Consider the following 27,480-nt stretch of genomic DNA (forward strand, 5'->3'; position numbering starts at 1 on the left):
CGGTATGGACGCCGGGCCAAGGGGGCGGGGCCCCAAAGGAAACAGCCCCGCCCCTCTCTCCTTAAGGATGCGGCCAGAGAGCTGGGCAGCAACCCAGCCAGAGTGCGCGCGCGCCCCGCCACGCGGACCCTGGGTGGGAGGAGGTGGGGAGCAGGGCTAGTCTTGGAGGAGGAGCCCAGCGCGCTGTCCGACAACTGGTGGTGGAAAGGGCTGCAGCGCATGCGCTCGCCCCGCCTTAGCGCGGAGCCCGAGCTTGTTGCTAGGGGAAGCTTTGAGGGGGCGCGGGTGGAAGGAAAGAAGAAGCCGTGATCTGCGCCTGCGTGCAGGGTAGAGGTTGGGAGGGGTAAGGGAAGACTGCTGCTGGGCGCAGAAAAGGCGGGAAAACGGACTGTCCTGGTTAGTAACTATCCAGCCTGGTCGTGGGCTCCCAAGTTCGAGGAATCTTTGCTGAGAAAACTCGATCTGTCATATCCCTTCAGGAGACTGAGGCCCTTCACAGCAGCATGACCTGCACAAGGTCACAATGCATTTATGTCAAAGCATTTCCATGACCGTACCCAAGAGCTGCAGTAACCTTATGCCCTATACCAACCCAAAGAGTCAACAAGGAAAAATCCCCTAAACCTCCCGAGCCTCTCTACCTTAAAATTCCCACCTCAATCCAATCCCCAATAAACACCCTGGGAAACACTGGGCAAAAAAACCTTTTATTTCCCCCACATTCCAGCTCTCCACTTTTGTAATATCTCTTCCAACTCAGAATCAAGGCCCAAGAAGTTGATTCACACCTGGAGAGAAACAAAATAAAAAAACAGGGCAGGTCAGAGGACCTTTGGAGGAAGCTCTGGTATGGCTGCAGAAATTGGGGAAGGAGCAGAGGAAGTGACAACTAGAGATAGGTACAGGCACTTATTCCAACTGAGATGGCCTCAGGATCCCAGGATCTGCCAGGAGCCAGAAAGCCTTCCTTTCCCAGTCTGCTCAGATCTAAGAAAGGCTGAGAGGGTTCCACCTTTTCCCATCCCAAGTAGGTGGCTGGAGCAGTCAGGCCTAGCCCTAAGCAATATAAGCAAAGTTGATCTTGAGGGTCCAGCTCCTCTGGTCAGCACCTTCCCTGGGTCTGAGCTGTTTCCTCTTCTCCCACAGTTATTTCCTAGGGCACGACAGCCAGCTGAAGCTGAGAACAGTTTAAGAGCTGGGTGCACAATATATGACTCTCGAATTATATGACTCACCTGAAAGGGTGAGATTTTTTTATAGAACTTTTTTTTTTTTTTTTTAACCTTAATGAGCTGATGGACTAACTAGTTAGCCAATATGTCCTACCCCCACTTTGGAGGCTGTGTCCCTGCAAAGATCCTGCTAGCAGAATCAACTTTTTCTAATGCAATGATGGCTAATGTAAAAGATCAGGTGCATGTGAAGTGCTTGGGCACATAGTATGTGTCCAGTAAAAGGGCATCATCAATCCTTTTGAGCAGTTCAAGATGAATTTTACAAAATTTGCACCATAAAACTGGGTATCAGAATTTCAGGACAAAAGCAAGACAAACATGATTCATATCCAGGACACAAAATCAAATTTGAACCCCCTTAATTCACCGCTGTTGCCAAAAAGCTTGGATGTGAACTACAGCTATGGATGAATCTTAAAATCAGAATGTTAACCGAAAGAAGTCAGTTGCAAAAGAATATGTATGATTCCACATATATAAAGTACAAAAATAAGTAAAACCAAACCATATTGTTTAGGAAAAGCTGTCTCAGTTACAACTGCCACTCACACCCCATCCCCTATTCCCACAGGACTGAGTCAGAGAACCTTACCTGAGAACGAGACGGGAACTAGGCCAGTGCCCTCAGAACCGGGTTCTAGACCAGTGGGACTCCCGGCGTGGGTGGAAGCACACAGCAGTGAGACAGCAGAGAAGGCCACAGAAGAGAAGCAGGAAGGAGCCCAAAACCAGCAGCCTAGAGCCACACAGAGCCAGCTCCTCCTAGGGGTGGGGACAGGAAGGGGAGGAGGAATGATGGAGAGAAGGGACTGTGGAGAATCTTCCCTTGGGAAGATATCTTAGATACCCCCAGCCCAAGGGCTATAGAGAGAAGCATCCATGGGGGAGAGGGTTCTCCACATCCAGGGAGCAACTAAAGGGAAAATTCTATTCTTATTTTCATGCAAGCTAACATTTGTCTCAATGGTCTACAAACTGCTTTCTTGCCCAAACATTTAAACTGAACCCCTATAATGACTCCAGGAGATAGGAAAGTTCACTATTGTCTACATTTTGAAATGTGCAAGCAGGGCCAGGTCTGGAAACCAAGGTCTCTGATTCCAAGCTCCCAGGTCAGGCTCCTCACCACGGTCTTTGCAAATGTGAGGGAACAGTATGAAGCAGCCTCCTAACTGGTCTCACTCCTCCACTTAGCCAGTCTTGTCCACCCAGCACCAGTGACTCCCATGGCCTGCAGTATCAAGTCACAGCATCTTAGCCCGGCCTCACGGTGCCTCATGACCTGGCCCCTGCATCTCTTTTGTCTCTTCCCCTATGTCATTCCTAAGCCCTCGTCGTGGAGTGCTCCTGAAGCCTGAACACTTTTCAGTCCCTAGGCCTGTGCTCATGCTGGTCCCTTTGCCTGGAATGTATCTCCCCCCTCCTGAACCGCCTCTACTGCATTCCTGCCCATGTCTTCCTCATTCTTCAAGGATCATCCTGACAGAGCAGAATGAGCCTGGGACTTGGAAGTCAGAAGGCTGTAAGTTGCAATCCTGGCTCTGCCACTTAACCAGTTGTGTGGCCTGGGGCAATTCACTCCCTCTAAGTCTGTTTCCTCATCTGTAAAATGAGATAATAACAGCTACCTCATAACAGCCTTAAAAAGGCTATTTTAAGATCAAATGAGATAATGAAACTGAAAGCACTTAGTAAGGTATAAACTACTGTAAACAATTCCCTTTCTTAAATGCCACCTTCTTGGTGAAGCACTCTCCATAAATGTTCAAGTCAGAGTTAATTGGTCCTTACTCTGTTTGAATAACACTTTGCCTATGATAGCAATTAGCCCATTCTGCCTCTTATTACAGCTTCTGAATTCCTTTGAGGTGAAGATCATGTTTTATTGTATCTATAGACAATTGTTAATAGTAATAGCTGTCATTTAGCCAATCTCTATTATGTACCAGGTGCTTTACATTCATTCTCATTTATCCTTATTTGTTGGTACTAGGAGAGAGTATCATGTTTTCTATTTTACAGCTGAGGAAGCTGAGGTTCAGAGAGGCCCACATGCTTGCCCAAGGTCACACAACCTCTGAGGCAGGATTATAAAGCCTGTGCTTTTCTACTAGGTAAAATTGCCTCCAGAAGCCATCAAGACACAGCATTCAGCATGGCAGTTTATGAAACCCCAACAATCTGAGGCTCTTACGGAGGTGAGCAACTTGGTGAGCACAAGACCTTCGTGGCTCCAGACACTGACACACTCCTCAGCCATCCTAGGGTTCAGGGTGGCGTTTCCTGCTCCCTCTTCCGAGCAGGACATGGGTGGCTGGCTGGAGGGCAGGATTCCTGGAGCAGCACTAAAATACAGGCAGGTTCCTGGGGTCCTTTCCGTGGTCACCCTGGCTGTAATGAGGACCAGCTCTCCTGCAGAAGATCCTATGAGAGGCATAGGGGAGGAGATGGAAGAAAATGCAGGGTGGGATGGGAGTCATCAATCTTTAGACAGCTATTCATTTATGTAGGCTTCCTACTGTACCAGGTATTTTGGCATTGATTCTATTCAGTAAAGTCCTCTAATACCATCATTTGCATCACTGAGAAATGAAAATAGCTGTGTACCGATATAAATAAAAATTAATTTAAATTAGCTCACAATCAATAAAACAATCATACCAATACTCGGAAAGCTGCAGCAAAACTGGGGTAAATACACATTGCTGATGTCAATTTGTATAAACTAGTTCGTTCTTTTTAAGAAAGCAGTTTTCCACTACTACCCAAATCCATTAAAAGGTTCACATCCCATTTCAAATTAGTGGGAAAAGGATGGCCTACTCAGTCAATGGCCTTGGGACAATTTCCATTTGGGAAAAAAAAGTCAGACTCTTACCTCACACTATAAAGTCCAGATGTATTAAAGACCTATGCAAATAAACTAAAACAAAACAAAACAAAAACCTAAGCAAGTATTAAAAGAAAATACAGAATATTTTCTCATTTTAAAGTGGGAAAGAAAGGCCTTCCAAAAAAAGACACAAAACCTAAAAGACCAAGTAGAGGACAAGAGCAATAAATTTCATAAAAACTAAGAACAATGAAAGATAAGTTCTATCTTACCTTAAACTATACAATGAAAGATAAGTTAAAAAAAAAAAAAGTCACAGAATGGCTGAAAATACCTATAACATATTTAATTGGCAAAAGGGTTTACTATCCAGAATGCATAAAGATCTTCTAAAAAAATCCAGAAGATAAAGACAAATAACTTAAAAGAAAAATAAGTAAAGGATATGAATAGGAAATTCAGAGAAGACATGAAAATGGCCAATAAACCTATAAGAAGATGCTCAACCTCACTAGCAATCAGGAGAAAGTAAATTAAAACAATCAGGTAATTCCTTAGACCATTAAATTGGTAAAAATTAAAAAGACTGACAATAACAAGAGTTGTTGAAATGTGGAGAAATGGGCGCTCTCCACTGGTGACACTTCTAGAAGACAATTTGGCTGTTTCTGTTGCAATTTTAAATGAAGACAGAGAAGGACTGAGAGGATGCCCACCAAACTGTGGACTCTGCAGAGACGGTAAGGAGGACTTTTACATTTGCTTTGTACACTTCTGTGTAGTCTAAATCCACAATAAAATGAATTTGTGTATTTAAAAAGAAAGGTCCATACTCTTTGACTCAGTAATACCACATGCAGAAACTAATCCTAAGAAAAAGATTCAAAAGAAAAGTGCAAAGTATACCAAATGTTTATTGTTTTCATAAAAAATATCAAAAAATAGAAAATAATAAAAATGTTTATCAATAAAGAAAGCATTAACAAATGATGGCCTAACCAATTAACAGATCAATTTACATCCGTTAAAATAATAATGTTCTGGCCACCCAGTAATACAAAAAACATGATGTCATAAAGTGAAAAAAGAAATACAAACCAGTATATACATCATAATTGCAACTGAGAAACATATATGTAAAATTCTGTAAGAGAACTCCCCTTTCTTCTATGTTCCCCTGATCGAATCTGTCACCAAATCCTGTCCATCCCACACTTCTATCGACTCTCTCAAATCAGTCCCCTTCTTTCACACCACTGTCTTAGCTCAGATAAGTCACCTTTTTATCGCAACCACCTCCTAACTGGTCTTTGTACATCTGGACACATTCCTTCCAGGCAGTCAGCCAACAGAGTATGATCTTGTAAAAAGAATAATAACAAAATTCTATTTTCCTGATCAAACTCTTTGAGCTAGCCAAATGTCCTGGATAAAGTCCAATTACCTTGGCTTGGCACAAGGGACTCTCCATGGGATTCTGCCTGCTTCTTCAGACCCATCTCCTGCCACTCATTCAACACTCCTTCCCCTGCACCAGTCAAACTGAACCCCTGGAAGTTCCTAAATGTGCCATCATAATGCCATATGCATGCCTTTGCATATGCTCTTCCCTCTGTCTGGAAGAGCACATTCCTAAACCTCCCTCAAGCCTCAGCTCAAGCCCCGTATCCTTGGAAAAGCCTGTCTTCGCCATCCCTGCTTGATGGACTTATGAGTACTCTCACTGTACCTTGTGTTCTACTGCACACACTGAAAGGTATTTACTTCTGTTCACATCTGTATCCTTGCTAGATTGTGAGTGACTTGTGGTGAGGATCCACATCTTACAGATCTCTGTATTCCCCATGCTTGGTACATAGTAGGTGCTCAACAATTACTGATTAGATGATATAATCATATGTGATTACTTTTTACTTGGTCCAAAAATCTTTGATGTTATAACTTTGTTTCTAACCATGAAGAAGCAGAAACTGACAAGCTGATCCTAAAATTAATATAGAAGTTCAAGGGATCTGGAATAACCAAAACAATCTTAAAAAAAAAAAAAAAAAAAAGAACAAAGCTGGAGAATTCATATTTTCTGATTTCAAAACTTACTACAAAGCTACAGTGATCAAAACAGTGTGGTACTAGCATAAGCATAGACATGGATCAGTGGAATAAAACTGAGAGTCCAGAAATAAACCCATATGTCTACGGTAGATTGCTTTTCAGTAAGAGTGCAAAGGCTATTCAATGAGGAAAGAACAGTCTTCTCAACAAAACGTGCTGGGACAAATGAATAGTACCTGCAAATGAATAAAGTTGGACTCCATCCTCACACCATACACAAAAAAATTAACTCAAAATGGATCACAGACCTAAATGTAAGAGCTAAAACTATAAAATCCTTAGAAGAAAATATAGGAAAACCTATATTTAGTGACTTTGGGTTAGGCAAAGTCTTCTTAGATATAATACTAAAATCACAAGCAACGACAACAAAAAAATAGATAAACTGGACTTCATCTAAATTAAAAACTTTTGTGCTTCAAAGCACACCATCAACAAAGTGAAAAGACAATCCAGAGAATGGGAGAGAAAATCTGCAAATCATACATCAGATAAGAGGCCTGGATCTAGAAAGCATAAAAAAAACTCCTGGGCTTCCCTGGTGGCGCAGTGGTTGAGAATCTGCCTGCCAATGCAGGGGACACGGGTTCGAGCCCTGGTCTGGGAGGATCCCACATGCCGCGGAGCAACTAGGCCCGTGAGCCACAACTACTGAGCCTGCGCGTCTGGAGCCTGTGCTCCGCAACAAGAGAGGCCGCGATAGTGAGAGGCCCGCGCACCGCGATGAAGAGTGGCCCCCACTTGCCGCAACTAGAGAAAGCCTTAGCACAGAAACGAAGACCCAACACAGCCATAAATAAATAAATAAATAATAAAAATAAAGGAATTCCTTTAAAAAAAAAAAAAAAAAAAACTCCTACAACTCAATAATTAAAAGAAAAATTATTCGATTTTTAAAATGGGCAAAGACTCTGAATATACATTTCTCTGAAGAAGATATACAAATGGCCAATAAGCACATGAAAAAATGTTCAATATCATTAGTCATCAAGAAAATGCAAATCAAATGATGCAACCGATAAGGGCTTAATTTCCAAAATATACAAACAGCTCATACAACTCAAACCAAAAAACAAACAACACAATCGAAAAACGGGCAGAAGATCTAAATAGACATTTCTCCAAAGAAGACATAAAGATGGCCAATATGCACATCGAAAGATGCTTATCATCGCTAATTATTAGAGAAATGCAAATCAAAACTACAATGAGGTACCACCTCACACCGGTCAGAGTGGCCATGATTAAAAAGTCTACAAATAACAAATGCTGGAGGAGGTGTGGAGAAAAGGGAACACTCCTACACTGTTGGTGGGAATGTAAATTGTTGCAGCTACTATGGAGAACAGTATGGAGGGTCCTTAAAAAACTAAAAACAGAGTTGCCATATGACCCAGCAATCCCACTCCTGGGCAGCATATATCCAGCCAAACTATAATTCAAAAAGATACATGCACCCCTATGTTCATAGCAGCACTATTCACAATAGCCAAGACATGGAAACAAACTAAATACTACTCAGCCATAAAAAAGAATGAAATAATGCCATTTTTCAGCAACATGGATGGACCTAGAGATTATCACACCAAGTGAAGTAAGTCAGAAAGAGAAAGACAAATACCATATGATATCACTTATATGTGGAATCTAAAATACGACACAAATGAACATATCTACGAAACAGAAACAGACTTACAGATATAAAGCACAGACTTGTGGTTTCCAAGGGGAAGTAGGGGTTGGGGAGGGAAGGATTGGGAGTTTGGGATTAGCAGATGCAAACTACAATATTATATATAGGATGGATAAACAAGGTCCTACTGTATAGCACAGGGCACTATATTCAATATTCTGTGATAAAGCATAATGGAAAAGAACATGAAAAAGAATATATATATGTATAACTGAATCACTTTGCTGTACAGCAGAAATTAACACAACATTGTAAATCAACTATATTTCAATAAAATTTAAAAAAAAGAAAATGCAAATTAGAGCCTTAGTTAGGTATCACTTCACACTGACTAGGACAGCTATAGTCAAGAAAACAGGAAATAACCAGTGTCGGTGAGGATGTGAAGAAATTAGAACTCTCATACACTGCTGGTAGGAATATAAAACGGTACAGCCACTTTGAAAAACAGTCTGGCAGTTCCTCAAAAGATTAAACATAGGGACTTCCCTGGTGGCGCAGTGGTTAAGAATCTGCCTGCCAATGCAACACAGGTTCGATCCCTGGTCCGGGAAGATCCCACATGCCGCAGAGTAACTAAGCTCATGCGCCACAACTACTGAGCCGCGCTCTAGAGCCCGTGAGCCACAACTACTGAGCCTGCGTGCCTAGAGCCCGTGCTCCTCAACAAGAGAAGCCACCACAATGAGAAGCCCACGCACCACAATGAAGAGTAGCCCCTGCTCACTACAACTAGAGAAAGCCCACGTGCAGCAACGAAGACCCAATGCAGCCAAAAATAAATAAATAAATAAATTCATTTAAAAAAAAAAAAAGATTAAACACAGAGTTACCATATGACCCAGAAATTCCACTCCTAGGTACATACCCAAAAGAAATGAAAACATATGATAATGCAATAACCTGTACATGAGTGTTCAGAGCAGCATCATTCATAATAGACAAGAAGTGGAAACAATCCAAATGTCAATCAACTGATGAACGGATAAATAAAATGTGGAATACGTGTATAGTGAATGCTCTTCAGCAATAAAAAGAAATGAAGTACTAACATATGATACAACATGGATGAACCTTGAAAACATTATGCTAAGTGAAAGAAGCCGGTCACAAAAGACCACATATTATATGAAATGTCTGGAATAGGCAAATCTGCAGGACAGAAAGTAGTTACTCGTTGCCTGGGGCTGGAAGGTTAGGAGAAAAAGGGAAGTGCATGCTAATGGGAACAGGATTTCTTTGTCAGGTAATGAAAATGGTCTAGAATTGACAGTGATGCCAGTTGCACACTTTTGTGAATATAAAAAAGCCATTCACTTGTACATTTTAAACAGGTGTACTTCATGGCATGTGAGTTTTACCTCAATAAAGCTATTATGTTTTTTATATAAAAAGAACAGGAGAAATTGTCCTGAGTCTATATAATCAGACACATTCCTTTTCTCTTGCTCTCTAATCACACACATGTACACTTGGCAATACAGAGACCTACTCTCACCTGGCAATATGCGTATGTGTGCCTCCACACACATACACCTACTGACCCATAGGAGAATCTTAGAACGATAGTATTGGAAAGGACCTCAGAAGTCTAAGAATTCCACCTTTCTCTCCTCCTTCTTCATCTCCACATTTTTTAGATAAGGAACTTGAGGCCAAATCTCACACAGGAATTAATGGCACCCTCTGACTCACTCTCACTCATCATCTTCCCAGAAGACTCTAAGCAATTTGGGAATGGAGGATGTCTGATTTTTCTGTATCCTTCATAGCACACAGAGCTGTGCTAAGCACATAACAGGCACTAAAGCCACTAGTTTAAATAAATAGAACATGTTTCTCTGATATCCCTGAGGAAAAAGAAAGTGCCTCTAACAGAAGCCCCAAGGGATAAACAGGGTTGAGAAAGAACTTTAGGTCAAATCTTGCCCATCTCATCACACCTCCAAGGATAGAATCAAAGAACCTCCAAGTTGGAAGGGGAGAGAGAAAACATTTATAGAGAACCTACACAGTGGGCATTGTGTTCACTGAAAGTATCTAGTCCTATTACAGCAGAAGTGACTAACGCCCAGAGATGTGCCCAAGGTCACCAGGATGGTGAGGTCAGGGGCAGGGCCCACCTGTGAATGTTCTGATATGCAACCCCACAGTCCTCCTTGGTCTCACCTTTCAATCCCATACGACTACCCTGGACCTGGGTTTGGAATGTCTGGGTCTTGTTCCTGTCTCGATCATCTCCGAAGTTCAAGGTGGTCAGTAAGCCCACGACGTGAGACCCACGCCACTTCCCTTTGACTGTCCCATTCACGGGGCACAGGGTCAGCTGGCCAAAAGATCTCAAGAAGGAGACCCAGTCCTGTGTGCAAAAGGAAGGTGGGGAGAGGTGAGAGGAGATCAGCAGCAAGAGCTGGCCTGCAGGGGAAGGATGAGCAGGAGGGTGAGTACTCACCTGAGGGATGTCAGGGCTGCGTAGGCCAGTCTTGTGGGTGAGGAGGAAGCCACCAAGGCCCAGGCCAGAAAGGCCAAGAAGCAGCAAGATCAAAGTGGCACAGACCAGAGGTGGGTGGTGGGCCAGGCAGAGATGCAGGTTGTGCCCTGCCTGGCAGCTGCCCATGGGGAGCAGAGGGGTCTGGGCCTCCAGGGAGAGCCTGCTGGAGGACAGGAAGGGAGACCTGGACAAGAGCCTGCCAGTAAGAAGGCACTTACCCATTTTATTCAAAGGAAGTGAAAGCACCGAGAAGACAAGGGACTTGGCCAAGGCCACACAGCCAGTTAGTGGCAGAGCCAGGACAAGAACCCAAGGCTCTTGACTCCAAGTGTTCATCTCCGTGCACCACTCAATAAATGTTTGCTGCATTTCATTTCTGAAGTAATCAAGGTGGAAGCAGAGCAGAGCACGCTGTACTGGAAAAAGGAACTCAAAAAGGAGAATTCTCAACGGGAGAAATTCAGGAAGCAGCTGTTCTGGGGCTAGGGTTTGGCTGAGGAACAGTTCCAGCTGATAGCCCAGACAAGGGAAGCGTCTGATGAAAAAGAACTCCACTTTGGAGTTAAACTCAATTTGAGTCCTCCTCTGCCACTCACTGGCTATGTGAGAAAAATGAGCGAACCTCTGCAAGCTTAAGAATCTGTGAAATGGGAGTTCTAAGAACATCAAGTAGTGAGGACTAAATAGAGCAGATAAAACAGTTTGCATAGTACTTGGCCTTGCAGGAACTGAACAAATGTCCATTTCCTTTCTATTCCTCTGGGTCATATTGATCTTCAAAACCAGATGAAGCAAGGCAAAAAGACTGTGGGGAAAACTGAGGCTCGGGCACTTTAACAAAGGAGTGGTAGGGCCAAGGTCTGAAACCCGTCTCCTGCTTCCAAGTGGAGTGCGCTTTCCCTGGCGAGAAGCAAGAGCCTGATGAAAAGGAACATCTGGAAGGCAAGATAAACATATGGGATGGGGGAGAAGGAGGGCTCCAGGGAAATGCAGGTGTCACAAACGCACAGCCCTGGCCCTGCCTCCCGTCCCGGAACATCTGTAAAGGGGGAAAAGGCAGGAAGGAGGAGGGTAGAGCCTTAAGATCGGAGGCTGTTGGTGCACCTAGGCCTCCCCTCCCCCGCAAAGCCCCTCCAGCAGAAACTCAACACCCATATCCCTTCCCGCTGTAGCAGCGTCGAGTCCGCCCGCCGCTCGCTCTCACCGCTCGCAGCCGGGCGGAGGCCGGCGCCCCCCGCGACGTCACGCGAGGAGTCGCGAAGGGGCGGGGTCCGTGCTCCCACCCACCCCACCCCCAGTCTGCGGGATTCGCATGCGCAGTGCCCACGCGGGCAGCCGCCTCGCCCCTCCTGGTCAGGGTGGGGGCGTACCAAGAGGACATCCAATGCAGGGGCAAAGGGGAAAAATAACACCGCGGGAGGTGAGTAAAAGGGAGAGAGGCAAGGGAGCTAACCCTAGAGACGTTGTGAAACTGTCAACTCTCCATCCGGAGAGACCATGGGGGCATTTCAACGAGACTCTCGTCGCAGGCAATTTTCTTTTGCTCGTCTCCCACCCGCACCAATAGCACAGCCCAGCCGCGCCCTGGTTCCGGGTAAGGACTTGGGGTCCGCCCGGGGGCGGGGCTTCGGTCCTAGAACTCTGGCCTTCCGGGTTGGCCTTGGGGTTTGGGTTCCGTTCTTCTCTGCAGTCTAATAGTGTTTAACGTGTACACCCCACGCTTGGTCCCTGGCTTTTGGCGACTCCTAATGCGTAGCTGCCAGGATCCTACATAGATCTGCATAGATCCTACAGCTGCAAGGCTGCTCAATAGAGACCTCTCATTTCACTTCTGCCCGCATTTTAGAGATGAGAACACGAGGTCCATCTTAACCTGAAATAGCAGGACACGTGGAGCCAAGAACTTTGGGTTCAAATCCTCACTGTGTCCCTGCCCCTACATAAGACATAACCGTGCTCTTCTGGGGACTGAGTTTACTCCTCTGTTAAAGGGGATCATCTTATCTATCTCACTTGTTGGATAGGAAGATTAAGAGGTAAAGTGTGGGAAAACATGAACCCACTGAGCACACAACCAGCACTGGACAAATGCTGTTTGAAACATAATCTGAGTATTCAATTCTACTGAGGCTTTCTTAAAGCAGAGACCATGTCTTTCTGTACGACCACCCAAAATCCTCTCATATATCGTCAAATGATATTCAACAAGGGTGCCAAGACCATTCAGTGGAGAAAAGCTTGTCTTTGCAACAAATAGTGTTAAGAAAACTGGATATCCACGTGCAAAAGAATGAAGTTATTAAACTCTTACTTTACACCCTATGCAAAAGTTAATTCAAAATGCATGGAAGGGGACTTCCCTGGCGGTCCAGTAGGTAAGATTCCTGGCTTCCACTGCTGGGGGCACCAGTTCCATCCCTGGTCGGGGAACTAAGATCCTGCATGCCGCATGGCCAAAAAAACAACCAAACAAAAAAAACCCCCAAATTCATGGAAGAACTAAATGTAAGAGCTGAAACTATACAACTGTTAGAAAGAAACATAGGGGGAAAGCTTCATGATGTTGGATTTGGCAATGATTTCTTGAATATGACACCAAAAGCACAGACAGCAAAAGAAAAAAATAGATAAATTGGACTACATCAAAGTTTAAAACTTCTGTGCATCAAAAGACAACAGAGTGAAAAGGCAATCCATGGAATGGGAGGAAATATTTGCAAATTGTGACTCTGCTAAGGAGTTAATATCTAGAATATATAAAGAACTCCTACAACGCAACAACAACAGCAAAACCAACTTGATTAAAAAACGGGCAAAGGGGCTTCTTGGTGGTGCAGCTGTTAAGAATCCTCCTGCCAATGCAGGGGACACGGGTTTGAGCCCTGGCCAGGGAAGATCCCACATGCTGCGGAGCAACTAAGCCTGTGCACAACAATAGTTGAGCCTGCGCTCTAGAGCCCATGAGCCTCAACTACTGAAGCCTGCATGCCTAGAGCCCATGCTCTGCAACAAGAGAAGCCACCACAATGAGAAGCCCGCGCAGCACAACGAAGAGTAGCCCCCGCTCGCCGCAACTAGAGAAAGCCCGTGCGCGGCAACAAAGACCCAACTCAGCCAAAAATAAATAAATTAATTAATTAAAAAAAAAAAAAACGGGCAAAGGACTTGAACAGACATCTCTCCAAAGAAGATATACAAATGACAACACATAAGAAGATTCCCAACATTACTAATCATTAGGGAAATGCAAATCAAAACCACAATTAGATACCACTTCATAGCTATTAGGATGGCTACTATCAAAAAAAAAAAAAAAAGGAAAATAACAAATGTTGACAAGGGTGTGGAGAAAGTGGAACCCTTGTGCATTGTGGGTGGGAATGCAAAATGGTACACCTACTATGGAAAACAGACCAGTGTACCTTTGAAAATTTTTAAATAGAATTACCATATTATCAAGCAATTCCACTTTGGGGCATACACCCCCCAAAATTGAAAGTAAGGTCTCCAAGAGATATTTCTATACCATGTTCATAGCAGCATTATTCAAAAGACATAAAAGGTGGAAGCAACCCACATGTCCATCGACAGATGAATGGATAAAAATATATGATATATACATACAATGGAATATTATTCAGCCTTAAAAAAGGAAGGGCATTCTGACACATGCTACAACATGGATGAATCTTGAGGACATTATGCTAAGTGAAATAAGCCACTCACAAAAAGACAAATATTGCATGATTCCACTTATATGAGGTACAAAAAGTAGTCAGAGTCATAGAGACAGAAAATAGAGTGGTGGGGGGGAGAGGGGAATAGGGAGTTATTGTTTGATGGGTCCAGAGTTTGAGTTTTGCAAGATGAAAAGCATTCTGGAGATGGATGGTGGGGACCACTGCACAACAAGGTGAATGTACTTAACACTACTGAACTATGCACTTAAAAATGATTAAGATGGTAAACTTTATGTGTATTTTGCCACAATTAAAAATAATGATTAAAAAACCTTGGAAGGGGGGACTTCCCTGGTGGCGCAGTGGTTAAGAATCCGCCTGCCAATGCAGGGGACACAGGTTCGATCCCTGGTCTGGGAAGATCCCACATGCTGTGGAGCGACTAAGCCTGTGAGCCTCAACTACTGAGCCCACGTGCTGCAACTACTGAAGCCCACACGCCTAGAGCCCGTGCTCCACAATGAGAGAAGCCACTGCAATGAGAAGCCCGCGCACTGCAACGAAGAGTGGCCCCCGCTCGCTGCAACCAGAGAGGGCCCGTGCACAGCAACAAAGACACAACACAGCCAAAAATAAATAAATAAATTAAAAAAAAAAAAAACCTGGGGGGGATTTATGGCACAGTCTCCTAGGGTATAGTGGGTGTTTTATAAATGCCACTGATTGTTGCAATTCCAAGTGTAGGAAGTATTTTCTTCTCAAAGGAAAAATAAGTGTAGCTGTCAGAATTTTAGAATCTAGGAATTGGAAGGCACTTAATAACTGAACAAGTTCAACAATACCACCACCCTCCTTTATTTTCCAGATGCTAAACTGATGTCTGGAGAAGTTAAGGGACTTGCCCCAAGTCTCCCAGCCAGTTAAGCCTCAGCCAGAACTAGAGCCCAAGTGTCCCAACACTGAATCCAGTCCTTTCCCACTAAATCCTCCTTCGTCAGCTCTGCCAAGAGATCTCTCCTGAAAACCTACAAAAGTCTCTGCCCATTCACTCTCAGTCATGTCCAGCCCAGTCTGGGCCAACTAGGTAAACTTCCCCAGTCTTGATCTAGTCTCCCCACCTGCACCTCAGCTCCTGGAGTACTATGTTCTCACAAGCTCCAGGTTTTTTCATAGTTTGAGCACATAGTATTCACTCAGTAAATATTTGTTGATTAATTTACTAAAAACAGCTTCATACAAGCCAGTTTCCCTGAGAACTCACCCATTTTCAGTCTCATTTTATGGTTGGGAGCATGTCTGCCCATGCTTGAATGTTTGTGAAGTTTAGGTTAAAATGTAAAAGAAAGTTTATTTGGTCAACAGTTATTTTTTTAGTGCCTTCTATGGTCCAGGTACAAAATTAATATCCAAATAGCAAATATTTTGTTAATGCTTCTACTTAATGACAAGTCTAATTTGTAGGGTAAGATAAGACATGAAAGTGCCCAGTAGTGCTGGTATACAATAGGAAGTCAAGAAATGATTTCCCCCCATTATTCTTGTGCTACAATTAGGCGTATTTGGACAGCAGTTTCTATAAATGACAATAATTGATATTTACTTGCCAAACCAAACAAATCCTATGGACCAGTAGAGACAGACTGGTTAGAGCAAGAAACTGCCTCGAGGTCTGAGAATCAGGGTAAATGGATGTGAACAAATGTCTTATATATTTAAAAAAAAAAAAAGTTGGAGGAGAACCGGTGAAGACACAAAAATTGGTTGCGCACTATAATGCTCCAGTATTACACCAACATTCTGAGTTAATCCACTCAGCAGGCCCTCAAAGGATGTTATTGTGGAAACCTGGTCCTAGACATGTTTAATTTAACCAAGGTCACACAGATAGTAGGTGGCAGAAGTTGGCTTATGATTCAAGCTTCACTACAGCCTATCATGTGAGAATCAGAAAGCTGATGGATAAGGGAATCAACCAGTTCCTTGAAAGGAATCTCAGGAGGGATTCCTCAATCACTCCACAGTGATAAATTCCTCTCAGAGCTCTGGCCCAGATAAAGCTGCTCTCAGAGATCTGTTTGATTTTTTTCCTTCCAAATTATTGTCTTAAAATTTGGGGGGACTAAAGACCCTTTTGAGAATCCAATGAAAGCTTTTCATTTAGTCAGGCAGATATTCATTCAATAAACATCTGTGAGCTGCCAGGCTCTATTCTGTGAGCTAGGAATACAATGGGGAACAAAGCATTCAGGATCCCTGGCCTCCTGGAACTATAATCTGCTTCTGGACCCTCTCCCTGGAAAAATGCACTTTCATCTAAACATTTGCATGCAGTTTAAATCAGTGGAACCTCAGTCCTCTTGGAGCTCATCCTTGGACAAGAGCCCCTAGATACTTAATAACGTTCCTTCTACCCTAGTTAAACCTCAGTTTTGTGTTTAGTTTCATATCAGAACTGCTTGATAACATTACTGCTTTCTCCCTTTATGACTTGGTTTCATCCATTCAATCAACCAATTCATTCATTCAATAAATATCTGAACACTTGCTAACTGCCAGGCACTTGGTTAGGTACTAAGGGAAGCCATATTTCCTACCAATGAAATGCCTTAGTGAAAGAGGCAGACACACAAAAAAAATATGATAAAATGTCTAATACCGTAATAGATAAATAATCACATAACATATAATAACAGTAGCTACCCACTACTGAATAACTTCTAAATGGGTCAAGCATTTAATGGCCTTTAAATGTTACCTCGTTCAACCATGCCAATAACAAAATATTATCCCTACTTTACAGATGAAAAAACCAAGGCTTAGCAATGTTAGGAAACTTGCCAATGGTCTCCAGCTAGTCAATAGCTACATGTAATACACACACACACACACACACACACATAATAAAAATATTGGGGAAAAAAGGAAAACATGTCTATAAGCCTGGGATAAGAGATACTTTCTCAAGCAGGACACATATATACAGAAACCACACATGAAAAAATTGATAAACTTAACTGTTTAAAATTTAAAACTTCTATATGATTAAAAAAAAACATGTAACTGAGAAGTGGGAGAAAATAACTGCAATATATATTAATAGTCAAGAGATTAGTAGTAACTAATATGTTGTCCCCCTGAGGTAAAATTTATATAGTGTGAAATGCACAGATCTTAAATGTAAAATTTCATAAATTTTAACAAATGTAATGCCTATGAAAACACCTCAATCAAGATATAAAACACTTGCATCACTCCCAGAACTTCCCTCATTCCCCTTCACTCCCTACCTTCTCTGTCCAAAGGCCATCACTATTCTGATTCTATCACCAAATCTTTAATTTTTTTCCTTAAAATGTCCAAATTCTCTTACTAGGTTGTAAGTTTCCTTAAAGGAGGACCTGTTTCTTTTTCTCCTTTAGGTTGTGTGTGTGTGTGTTAAAATATATATAAAATTTGCCATTTTAACCATTTTCAAGTGTACAATTCAGTGGAATCAGTTACATTCACAATGTTGTGCAACCATCACTACAATTTATTTCCAAAACTTTTTTATCACCCCAAACAGAAATTAGGTAACCATTAAGCAATAATATCCCCCCTGACCCAGACCCTAATAACCTCTTATTTACTTTCTATCTTTATGAATTGCCTATTCTAAGATATTTCATATAAGTGGAATCATAATATTTGTCTTTTTGTGTCTGGCTTATTTCACTTAGCATCATGTCTTCAAGGTTCATCCATTTATAGCATGTGTTCCTTTTTAAGGCTGAATAATATTCCATTGCAGATACATACTACATTTTCTTTATTCATTCATGTGTTGGTGGACACTTAGATTTTTTCCACATTTTGGCTATTGTGAATAATTCTGTTATGAACACTGGTGTACAAGTGTCTGTTTGAGCCCTTGTTTTCAAATCTTTATATGACTAGGAGTGGAATTGCTTGGTTATATGGTAATCCTATGTTTAACTCTTTGAGAAACTGCCAAACTGTTTCCCACAGCAGCTGCACCATTTTACATTCCCACCAGCAATACACAAGGGTTCCAATTTCTCCACATTCTTACCAACACGTTATTTTCTTTTTGATAATAGCCACCCTAGTGCTTTGGAGGTGGTATCTCATTGTGGTTTTTATTTGCATTTCCCTAATGACTAATGGTATTGAACACTTTTCACGTGCTTATTTGTCATTTGTATATCTTATTTGGTAAAAAAAAAAAAAAAAGATATTAAATTGTCTAGAAGGACACACAGGGCCAGTCATTAACTTTAGAGAGGTAGGTGGCAGTAGTAATTTTGCTTTGTCCTAAAAAGGAATTTATTTGTTACTAATGTGATTTGAAAACAACTTCTTTTTCATCAATGGCTTCAGTTAGTGTATGATTAGTGTATGATTATGATATACACCAATGATTCAAAAATCCCTATCTCTAAGCCATACATTGAAGTTTAATGTCCATATTTTCATATTTTTACTATAAAGCTCCATTCATTCAACATACATTTGTTGGGTACCCACTGTGTGCCATGGACTGTTCTAAGTGCTGGGGATCCAGTAGTGAATGTAACAAACAGATCTCTAGCCTATATCTTTGTTTACACTTGGTGTCATCTAGGCACCTCACTTAGCATGTTCAAAACTGAACTCAGGGAGTGACATCAGTGAAAAGGACAGAGTAGGTACCTCTAGTAGCCTATACCTCCCCAGAATTACTGAAAAAACCTGAGAAAAACTGTCAGAATGAACATATCAGAACTCTGGGAGATAGTCAAAGGTTTATAACAACTAAGTGAATGCTTAATCAAGAGAAAGGTCACAGAAACAGGGTAGGAGAGCTTTGTGGTGTTTTAATGTTAGCTTTGCTCCATTTCCCTCCTGGCACAATGGCAGTCTTAAAAACAGAAGCCTGTGTTCCTGGTGTGGATATCTGGCCCCAGAGACAACCGAGTGAATCTTGTTCCCAGGAATGTTTGTTTGTTCTGACCGACCCATGGGTTCCCTGGAGGACTGATGTACCTGTTTTGCCTAACTCAGAACACTCTCAGGGCAGAGACATACCTTCATGGAGAATATTCCTAGAAAACATTAAAAGCCAAATGAACAAGCCAATGCCATCCAAGACAAAAGATAACAGGTGAGACAAACAAGAGACATACAAAACTCCAGAGAGGAAAAAAAAATGGGAAATGAGGATCTTTGGTAAATAGGGCTTTGAAAAGCTCCCACATCCAGGACAGGATGCATGCTCAGAAAATACCTGAGAAGACCATAGCTTTCACCTCTGGCTGGTCTTTAGGTTCAGCACAGCAGGAAGTGAAGGCTAAGGCAGAGCTGTAAATGGCCTGGCTAAGTGTTGAAGGAGTGCACCAACACAGAGACAATCTGCAAAGACCTGGAAAGTATTTTTTCTTTTCCTCTCCTCTCTTCCCCACCCCTTTCTTCTCCTTTTCTCTCTCTTTTCTCCACAACATAATAATTTCAAAATGTTCAGTTTTCAGCAAAAAATTACAAAGCATGCAAAGAAACAATAAAATACAGCCCGTTCACAGGAAAAAGAAAGTAATAGAAACTGTCCCTGGGAAGCACAGATTCTGGACTTACTAGACAAAGACTTTAAATCAACTGTCTATAATGTGCTCAACAAGCTAAAGACATGGACAAAGAGCTAAAGGAAACCAGGAGAACAATGTCTCAACAAATAGAGAATATCAATAAAGAGGTAGAAATTATAAAAAAAGAACTAAATAGAAACTTAGGAACTGAAAAGTACAATAATGTTTTTAAAAAGTACAATGATGTTTTAAAATGTACACAGAATTTGTTTTAGTTGGGTATGATAAGACGACACAGAAATTAATGTCATGAAAGGAGAAGTTTTTATACTCAGAGATACCTAGAAGCAAAAGGCAAAGCACACCACACAGGGCAACATGGGGGAGCACCAGGGTCAGTCAGGAGGCAGTGGGAGTGGGAAAAAAATGTGGGGCAAGACCCCCACATTTTGTGGAAACATGAGAAGGAATGAATGAAGCAGGGTAAGCATACTCTGGATTGGTTAGTTTGAATAACTTCACTGGGTTCTTGGGTGTTGGAGCTGTCCCTGTTCTCTGGTATCTGGCCCTGGGGTGATTAGGACAGAGGGATAGTGGCCTAGAGTGTAAGAGGTTTGATAAAGGAGGTGGTTGCGGGTATAGGCTTTGGTTTGGTTGATTTGCATATGAAAGACACACTTGCAGATGAGTCCTTTACTCTCTCTAGGAACTGGCTAGCCCTGGGAGGTGCAGTATCTTCCAGGTCAGCAAGACCCCAAATGTCAAAGCGTCAGGAAATACTAAAATGAAAAACTCATTAGAGCAGTTCAACAGAAGATGTGAGCAGACAGAAGAAAGAATCAGTGAACTTTAAGATAGGTCAAATGAAATTATCCAATCTGAGGAGCATAAAGAAAGAAGAATGAATGAAAATAAAGAAAGCCTGAGAAACTTGTGGGACACCATCAATAATACCAATATGAAAGTAATGGGAATCCTACATGGAGACGAGAGAGAATAAAGGGCAGAAAGAATATCTGAAGAAAGAGTAGTTGAAAATTTCCCAAATTTTATTTTTATATATATGCACCCAAGAAGCTTCATGAACTCCAAGTAGGATAAACTCATAGATCCACACAGACACGTTATAATCAAGCTGTCCAAGGCCAAAGATAAAGAGAAAATACAGAAAGCAACAAAAGAGAAGCAACTTGTAATGTACAAGGGATCTTCAATAGATAAATAGCCAATTTCTCATCAGAAAACATGGTAGTCAGATCAGTGGGATGACATGCTTAAAATGCAGAAAGAAAAAAAACTGTCAACTAGGAATTCTATATCTTGCAAAACTGTCCTTCAAGAATAAAGGAGGGACTTCCCTGGTGGTCCAGTGGGTAAGAATCCGCACTCCCAATGCAGGGGGCCCAGGTCTGATCCCTGGTAGGGGAACTAGATCCCACATGCATGCTGCAACTACGAGTCTGCATGCCACAACTAAGACCCAGTGTAGCCTAAAAAAAAAAAAAAAAAAAAAAAGAATAAAGGAGAAATTAAGAGTCCCACATAACCAAAAGTTCACTACTAACAGACTTGCCCTACAAATGCTAAAGGGAGTCCTTCAGGCTGAAATGAAAGGACACTAAACAGTTACTTGAAGCTATACAAAGAAGTAAAGAATACTGGTAAAGGTAACTACATAGGTAAATATACAAGTCAGTATAATTGGCTTTGTAACTCCTCATTTTTTCCTATATGACTTATAAGACAAATGCATAAAATGATAATTATAAATCTGTTAACTGACACACAATGTATAAAGATATAATCTGTGATAATAACAATATAAAGGGAGAGGGACAGAGCTGTATAGGAGCAGAATTTTTGTATGGTATGAAGCTAAGCTGTATTAATTCAAACTAGGTTGTTATAAGTTTAAGATGCTCATTGTAATTCTGAGGATAACCACTAAGAAAATGATTATAAAATATACAGAAAAGGAAATGAAAAGGGAATGAAAATGGTACATTACTAAAAAAAAAAAATCAAATAAAGGTAAAAGAAGGTAGTAATGGAGGAACTGAAGAACAAAAAAGATATACAGAAAACAAATAACAAAATGGCAGAAGTAAGTTCTTCCTTATCAGTAATTACTTTAAATGTAAAAGGATTAAACTCTCCAGTCAAAAGGCAGAGATTGGCAGAATGGATTTAAAAAAAGAAAAAAATCTATATGCTATTTACAGGAGACTCATTTTAGATTCAAAGACACAAACAAGTTGAAAGTAAAAGGATAGAAAAAGATATTCCATACAAATAGTAACCAAAAGAGAGCCAGGGATGGCTATGCTAACATCAGACAAAATAAACTTTAAGTCAAAAATTGTTTCAAGACACAAAGAAGAACATTATATATTGATGAAAGGGTCAATTAATCAAGAAGATATAACAGTTATAAACTTTATACACACCTATCAACAGAACCCCAAAATATATGAGGGCATGGGACTTCCCTGGCAGTCCACTGGTAAGACTTCACGCTTCCAATGCAGGGGGCACGGGTTTGATCTCTGGTCGGGGAACTAAGATCCCATATGCCACAGGGCACAGCCAAAAAAAAACAAAAACAAAATACATGAGGGCAGCTGTATGGCCTGGAGCTCCCGCCATAGCAGCAACGTACACTCCAACGTACGTCTGTTTCTTGTTCAAGTCCTTGTGTGGCAAAAGTTCTAGAGATGGATTGTGGTGATAACTGCACAATGTGAATGTATGTAATGCCACTGGACTGTATACTTAAAGATGGTTGAAACGGTAAATTTTATATTCTGTGTATCTTACCACAATAAAAAACTGGAGGAAAAAAATGAAACACCGACACATGCTACAATATGGATGAACCCTGAAAACATTATGCTAAGTGAAAGAGGCCAGACACAAAAGTGCACTTATTGTATTATTTCATTTATATGAAATATCCAGAAATGGCAAATCCATAGAGACAGAAAGCAGATTAGTAGTTGCCAGGGGATGGGCAGAAAGGAGACTAGGAAATAACTGCTTCATGGGTTTAGGGTTTCCTTTGGGGTGATGAAAATATGTTGGAACTAGATAGCTGTGATAATTGCACAACACTGTGAATGTACTTAATGCCACTGAATTGTACTCTTTAAAATGGTAAATTGTACATTATGTGTATTTTGCCACTATTTAAAAACCTGAGCTTATTACTTTTCCTTAATATATACTCCTTTTACTGCATCTTCATCTCAGGTAACAGGAGAACCATCGACCCAGTCTCCCAGGTAAGAAACCTCTGAGTCAGCCTTGACTCCACCCTCTCCCTTTACCCCACCCATTCCTTCCACCATCAGAATTGTCTCTGGTACCCTTCTCCTCCTCTCCATGCCTACTGCCTTTGATTGTTTCAGGCTCTCATCTCTCATCAGGACTACTGCAGCTATCTCCTAACCCTTCTCACTGCCTCCAGTTTCTCCTCCCTTCAATACATCACGCACATTGACTACTCAATTAGCTTTCTAAAAGAGCAATCTCAAGATTCCGCTGCCCTCCTAAAGACCTCTGCTGACTCCAGGAGAAAGTTCCACCTCCTGGGACATCCTTCACAACCTAGCCTCAATCACCCAGCATCATCTTTCCATTTTTCACTCCAGCCACATAAACATCTTGCGATTCTAGCTATTCCACACCACCATACTTTAGGCTAGCACTGTACTCTTCATGGAACACACTTACTTACTTCTACCTTGTACACACTTTCTCTTTCTTCAAACCAACCTCAAAGGTCACAGCCACTGTGATGTTTTTCCTCCACCCTCAGAATTGAGCCTCCACCCCCATCATGCTTCTACAACACTCCTTTCATTACAGTACACGGCACCCTGCATTTTAACTTTCTTGTAGAAAATCTATCTCCTTTGGGTTGTGAATTCCTGAAAGGCAAAGACTGCGTCACATCCTCCTCATCTTTATAACCTCAACACTCAATACAGTACCTGGCACATGGTAGTCTCAAAATGTTGGTGAGTTCTCTCTCCCATTCCCCCCAGCAACTGTTCTAAATCTCTCCCACTCTCCTCAAATCCTTTTTCCAACCTCTGAAACGTCCATCTGAACTGTCAGCAGATGACCTTGCCAGAAAGAGGCCATCACTTATGAAATCCTTTATCATCTACACTTGTCACACACCCCCTCACCCTACATAGCCTGCATACCTGTCCAAACTTTCCTCCTTGTCTCTGTTCACAGAGGAAGATGTGTCCCTCCTCCAGCCCAAAGCCAACCCCTCCACTGTGCTCCAGATCCCCTCTCATCTCTCATTGCTTCCTCAGTCATCCTTCTCGGGCTTTCCTGGTGGTGCAGTGGTTAAGAATCTGCCTGCCAATGCAGGGGACACGGGTTCGAGCCCTGGTCCAGGGAGATCCCACATGTTGTGGAGCAGCTAAGTCCGTGCACCACAACTACTAAGCCTGCGCTCTAGAGCCCGCGTGCCGCAACTACTGAGCCTGCATGCTGCAACTACTGAAGCCCGTGCGCAACAAGAGAAGAGCCCATGCTCCACAACAAGAGAAGCCACTGCAATGAGAAGACTGCGCACCGCAACGAAGAGTAGCCCCTGCTCGCCGCAACTAGAGAAAACCTGCACGCAGCAACGAAGACCCAACACAGCCAAAAAAATAAAAGAAATAAAAAGAAATAAATTTTTTTTTAATGTTAAAAAAAAACAACTATATTCCTATTTAAAAAAATCATCCTTCTCTCCTTTTCCACCCATATTCATTCAGCAAATATTTACAGAGCAACTCTTTGTGTCTGGATGCTGGGCTTATAATGGCGAATGAGTTAGATAATGCTCCAGACCTCATAAAGCTTCTACTGTAGTGAGAAAGATAGACAAGTAAACCTGAAATGGATAAAAGGAAATGAATATGAAGATACAGGGAATAAGAGACAGGTCACTTTAAATAAGAAGATCAGAGAAGGGTTTTTTTTTTTTGTGGACGTGATATTTGAGCTGATGCCTGAAGGATGTGAATGAGTTTTCTGTGTGAAGGTCTGGGGGATGAGGATTCCAGGTAGAAGGAACAGCAATGCGAGGACCCAGAGACAAAAAACAAACCAAGGTTGTCTCAATGGCCTATAAGGCTCGCCAAGCTCCAGCCCCCTAACACCTCTCTGACCCCATTTCCTACTGTCCTTTCCCTCCCTCAGTCCACTGGCCTCCTTGCTGCTTTTCAATTATGTCAGGTCTACTCTCTTCCTAGAGCCTTTGTGCTGCTGGCTGTTCTCACTGCCTGCAGTTTTCCTTAGATATCTGCTTGGCTAACTTGCTCACTTTCTTCAAGTCTTTTCTCAAAAGTCACCTTCTCGACAAGGCCTACCCGACTACTTTACTTAAAATTGTGATTCATGTTCCCCTCCACCACAGACACTCCTGATCCCCTTACCCTACTTTGCTTTTTATTCTTCTATAGTGCCCATCACCTTGTAACATACTACATAATTTATTTATTCATTAAGTCTACTGTTTACTGGCTGCCCCCTCACTAGAACATTAACTTCATGAGGGCAGGAATCTTTGGCCACTAATGTATCCTAAGGACTCAGACAGTGCTTGGCACATAGAAGGCGCTACACACAAATTTGTTAAATAAGTGAATTCTTCAAAACTTATTTCAGATATCATGTTCTTCACAAAGTTTTCCCCGGCTGTGAACAATCCCCACTTTTCCCCAAACATGAAATTAACCCCTCCCTTCTTTGGGCTACCTTTGTACCTTGTACCACTGTTGCATTTTCCAGATAATATTATAGTTTGAAAGAAAAAAAATTATAGTTTGTATGTCTATATCAAGGCAAGGTTCGGGACTCATCTAATTTATTTCTACATTCTTGTAGAGTTATTATTCTTGCCATCTCAGGGCCTGGCAATAATATATGTGTATTATTTTGATGAATAAACTAATAAAACCACACCAAGATCAAAAGTCTGGAAATACTCTGTTGGTGAGGTTGTGGGAAAATAGGCCCACCCATAATGTTGACGGGAGTGTAAACTGACTGACTTACGCTCTCTGCAGGACAAAGTGAAAATATCTATCAAGCTGAACATAAATTTTGACCCAGAAATTCTACTTTTAGGAATTTATCACATTTACTCATTCAAGTATTCCAAGAAATATTACAAATATATTCACTGAGACATAGTTTATAATATTAAAAAAAAAAACCTTAATTGTCCCACCAGTAGGGCCTTATACAAATTATAGTATATCCATAATAGAATACTACTCTGAAGCTGCTATATGGGATGAGACATATCTATTTGTACAAACATGGAATAAGCTCCAAGATGTATCAAGTGGAAAGAGTATAATGCAGGGAAACGTATACTATGCCAATATGTATGTTTCACAAAAGGGAGGACATTAGGAACACACGTGCTTATATGTACACAGAATATCTTGGAAAGATAAACAAGAAACTGAACAGTGGCTGCCTCTAGAGAGGAGGACTGGAGTATTAGAGGTCAAGGTGAGGGGAAAACTTATTTTACGCTGTATACTCTGTTACTGTTTGAACTTTTATCATGTATATTACCCTTCCAATAATAATTAAAATTTTTTTAATGATAAAAGAAGCCTCAAAGGTGCATATTGGGCAAGGATGGATAAGGATTCAACCCTCCATTGCCTTAGGTGACTGACTGATAGAAAAATGTCACATCGTTTTTAGGACTTTCTGTCTTCAGCCTGTCTGTCTGTCTCTCTGTCTCTCTCTCAGTGAGAAAGGAGATAAGAGTGGGACTGGAGACTTGGACTGGGAACTTGATCTTGCCCCTGAGCCACTCCTTGAAAGATGGTGGCCATGGCCCACTGGACAGTATCCAAAGTATCTTGATTCAGGTGTTAAGATCCATATATTATGTGAGAGGCATTCAGAGGTTCCCTGTAGTGGCTATATTCTGAGTAATCAGTCACTTCTACAGTAAGGCCAGGCCTGACATTATGAGCACAGGAAGACTGTATTGAGCCCAAGAGCCAGCACTGGCCAGGGGACTCTGGGCTGCCAAGGGGTTGGGGCTAGCTCCAGTCCTAGGGAAACTGTTTTGTCATGCAGGGAAACTGAGGCAGAAACCTTGGCCCATGAAGCAGAGGAAAAGGGAAAGGCAGGGGTCTGGTGGGCTTAAGGGTTCCCAGGACTCACCTCAGGTAGTGAGAGGAAGGCTAAAGTCCCTGGGCTTTTTGGAGAACAGAGTGAAGGATGTATGGTATGGGGAATGGCAGGGATACAGAAAGGGAAGTGAGTTAGTGGGGTATAAACCATCACTTGGCCTAAAGCCTTTTCTGTTCCTTCCCATCTTCACAGGCCAAAACAGATATCACAGAATTGGGTCCCTTGCTCCTATGATTTCAGGGCTGGCAGAGTCCTTAAAGATATTTTAGCCAACGTCCTGAGTTATGCTAGAATCCTTCTAGGCTCAATTCATATACTCACAGAACTAGCAATGCCCTCAGAGACCACAGGACCTGGTATACAAGGCTCTTCTGCTTTCTTCTCAGGAGAAGCAGGCCTGGAAGGATTCTCCCCACAGCCTTTCTCTGCCGGGCTCAAGTCCCAGCTCCCAGTAAGAAGCCCATACCTGAGACAGCTCCACTTTCTTCTTCTCCAGAGCCAGCTTAAAGTCAGGAGGCGGCACAACGCTGAGAAGCCCAGAAAGTCCCCCAGATTCCTCTGTGATCAGGCCAACTTCATTAAAATGAACTTTGTTCCCTGAGGATTCGAACATGGAGGTGTTATTGTTTGCTTGATCACAGTTCCTATGGCTACCGGCTGACAGTGAGAAGGGAACAGGTATACATCAGCATCTTCCTGTAA

At 42.0% G+C, this 27,480-nt stretch overlaps 1 protein-coding gene and 1 long non-coding RNA gene across 6 annotated transcripts; one reads left to right on the forward strand and one right to left on the reverse strand.

Annotated features, from left to right (window-relative positions):
- Nucleotides 1-252: 252 nt before the first annotated feature.
- Nucleotides 253-27,263, reverse strand: TMEM219 (transmembrane protein 219). 5 transcript variants are annotated; one of them, XR_009497737.1, is made up of 6 exons: nucleotides 10,326-11,065; nucleotides 10,043-10,232; nucleotides 3,430-3,659; nucleotides 1,828-1,997; nucleotides 705-788; nucleotides 253-508 (listed from the first exon to the last, which is right to left on the reverse strand). XR_009497737.1 is itself a non-coding variant. In XM_059898438.1 (6 exons), the coding sequence occupies exons 2-5, from the start codon at nucleotides 10,488-10,490 to the stop codon at nucleotides 1,860-1,862; spliced, it is 723 nt and encodes a 240-aa protein (XP_059754421.1). In that variant the 5' UTR covers nucleotides 10,491-10,527; nucleotides 27,245-27,263; the 3' UTR covers nucleotides 689-788; nucleotides 1,828-1,859. The 5 variants fall into 5 exon arrangements, 4 of the variants coding, with proteins under 4 accessions (XP_059754421.1, XP_059754418.1, XP_059754417.1 ...); XM_059898438.1 differs by lacking the exon at nucleotides 253-508 and adding an exon at nucleotides 27,245-27,263 and having other exon boundaries at nucleotides 689-788; nucleotides 10,326-10,527; XM_059898435.1 differs by lacking the exon at nucleotides 253-508 and adding an exon at nucleotides 11,569-11,676 and having other exon boundaries at nucleotides 689-788; nucleotides 10,326-10,527.
- Nucleotides 11,681-24,273, forward strand: LOC132349744 (uncharacterized). The gene is made up of 3 exons (XR_009497738.1): nucleotides 11,681-11,784; nucleotides 22,855-22,886; nucleotides 23,851-24,273. It is a non-coding gene; the product is annotated as an uncharacterized LOC132349744 (long non-coding RNA).
- Nucleotides 27,264-27,480: the final 217 nt, after the last annotated feature.

The sequence above is a fragment of the Balaenoptera ricei genome, chromosome 15 (assembly GCF_028023285.1).
Source record: "Balaenoptera ricei isolate mBalRic1 chromosome 15, mBalRic1.hap2, whole genome shotgun sequence".
Lineage (NCBI taxonomy): Eukaryota > Metazoa > Chordata > Mammalia > Artiodactyla > Balaenopteridae > Balaenoptera > Balaenoptera ricei.

Bases quoted from the DNA above. Each gene is read 5' to 3' on its own strand.
- TMEM219 (XM_059898433.1), bottom strand. From the start codon at position 11,030: ATGTTCTTAGAACTCCCATTTCACAGATTCTTAAGCTTGCAGAGGTTC. The intron at 10,233-10,325 runs GTGAGTACTCAC...TTTTGCACACAG, and splicing joins GCAGCCCTGACATCCCTCAG to GACTGGGTCTCCTTCTTGAG. The intron at 1,998-3,429 runs GTAAGAGCCTCA...CCCCACCCCTAG, and splicing joins TCACCAAGTTGCTCACCTCC to GAGGAGCTGGCTCTGTGTGG.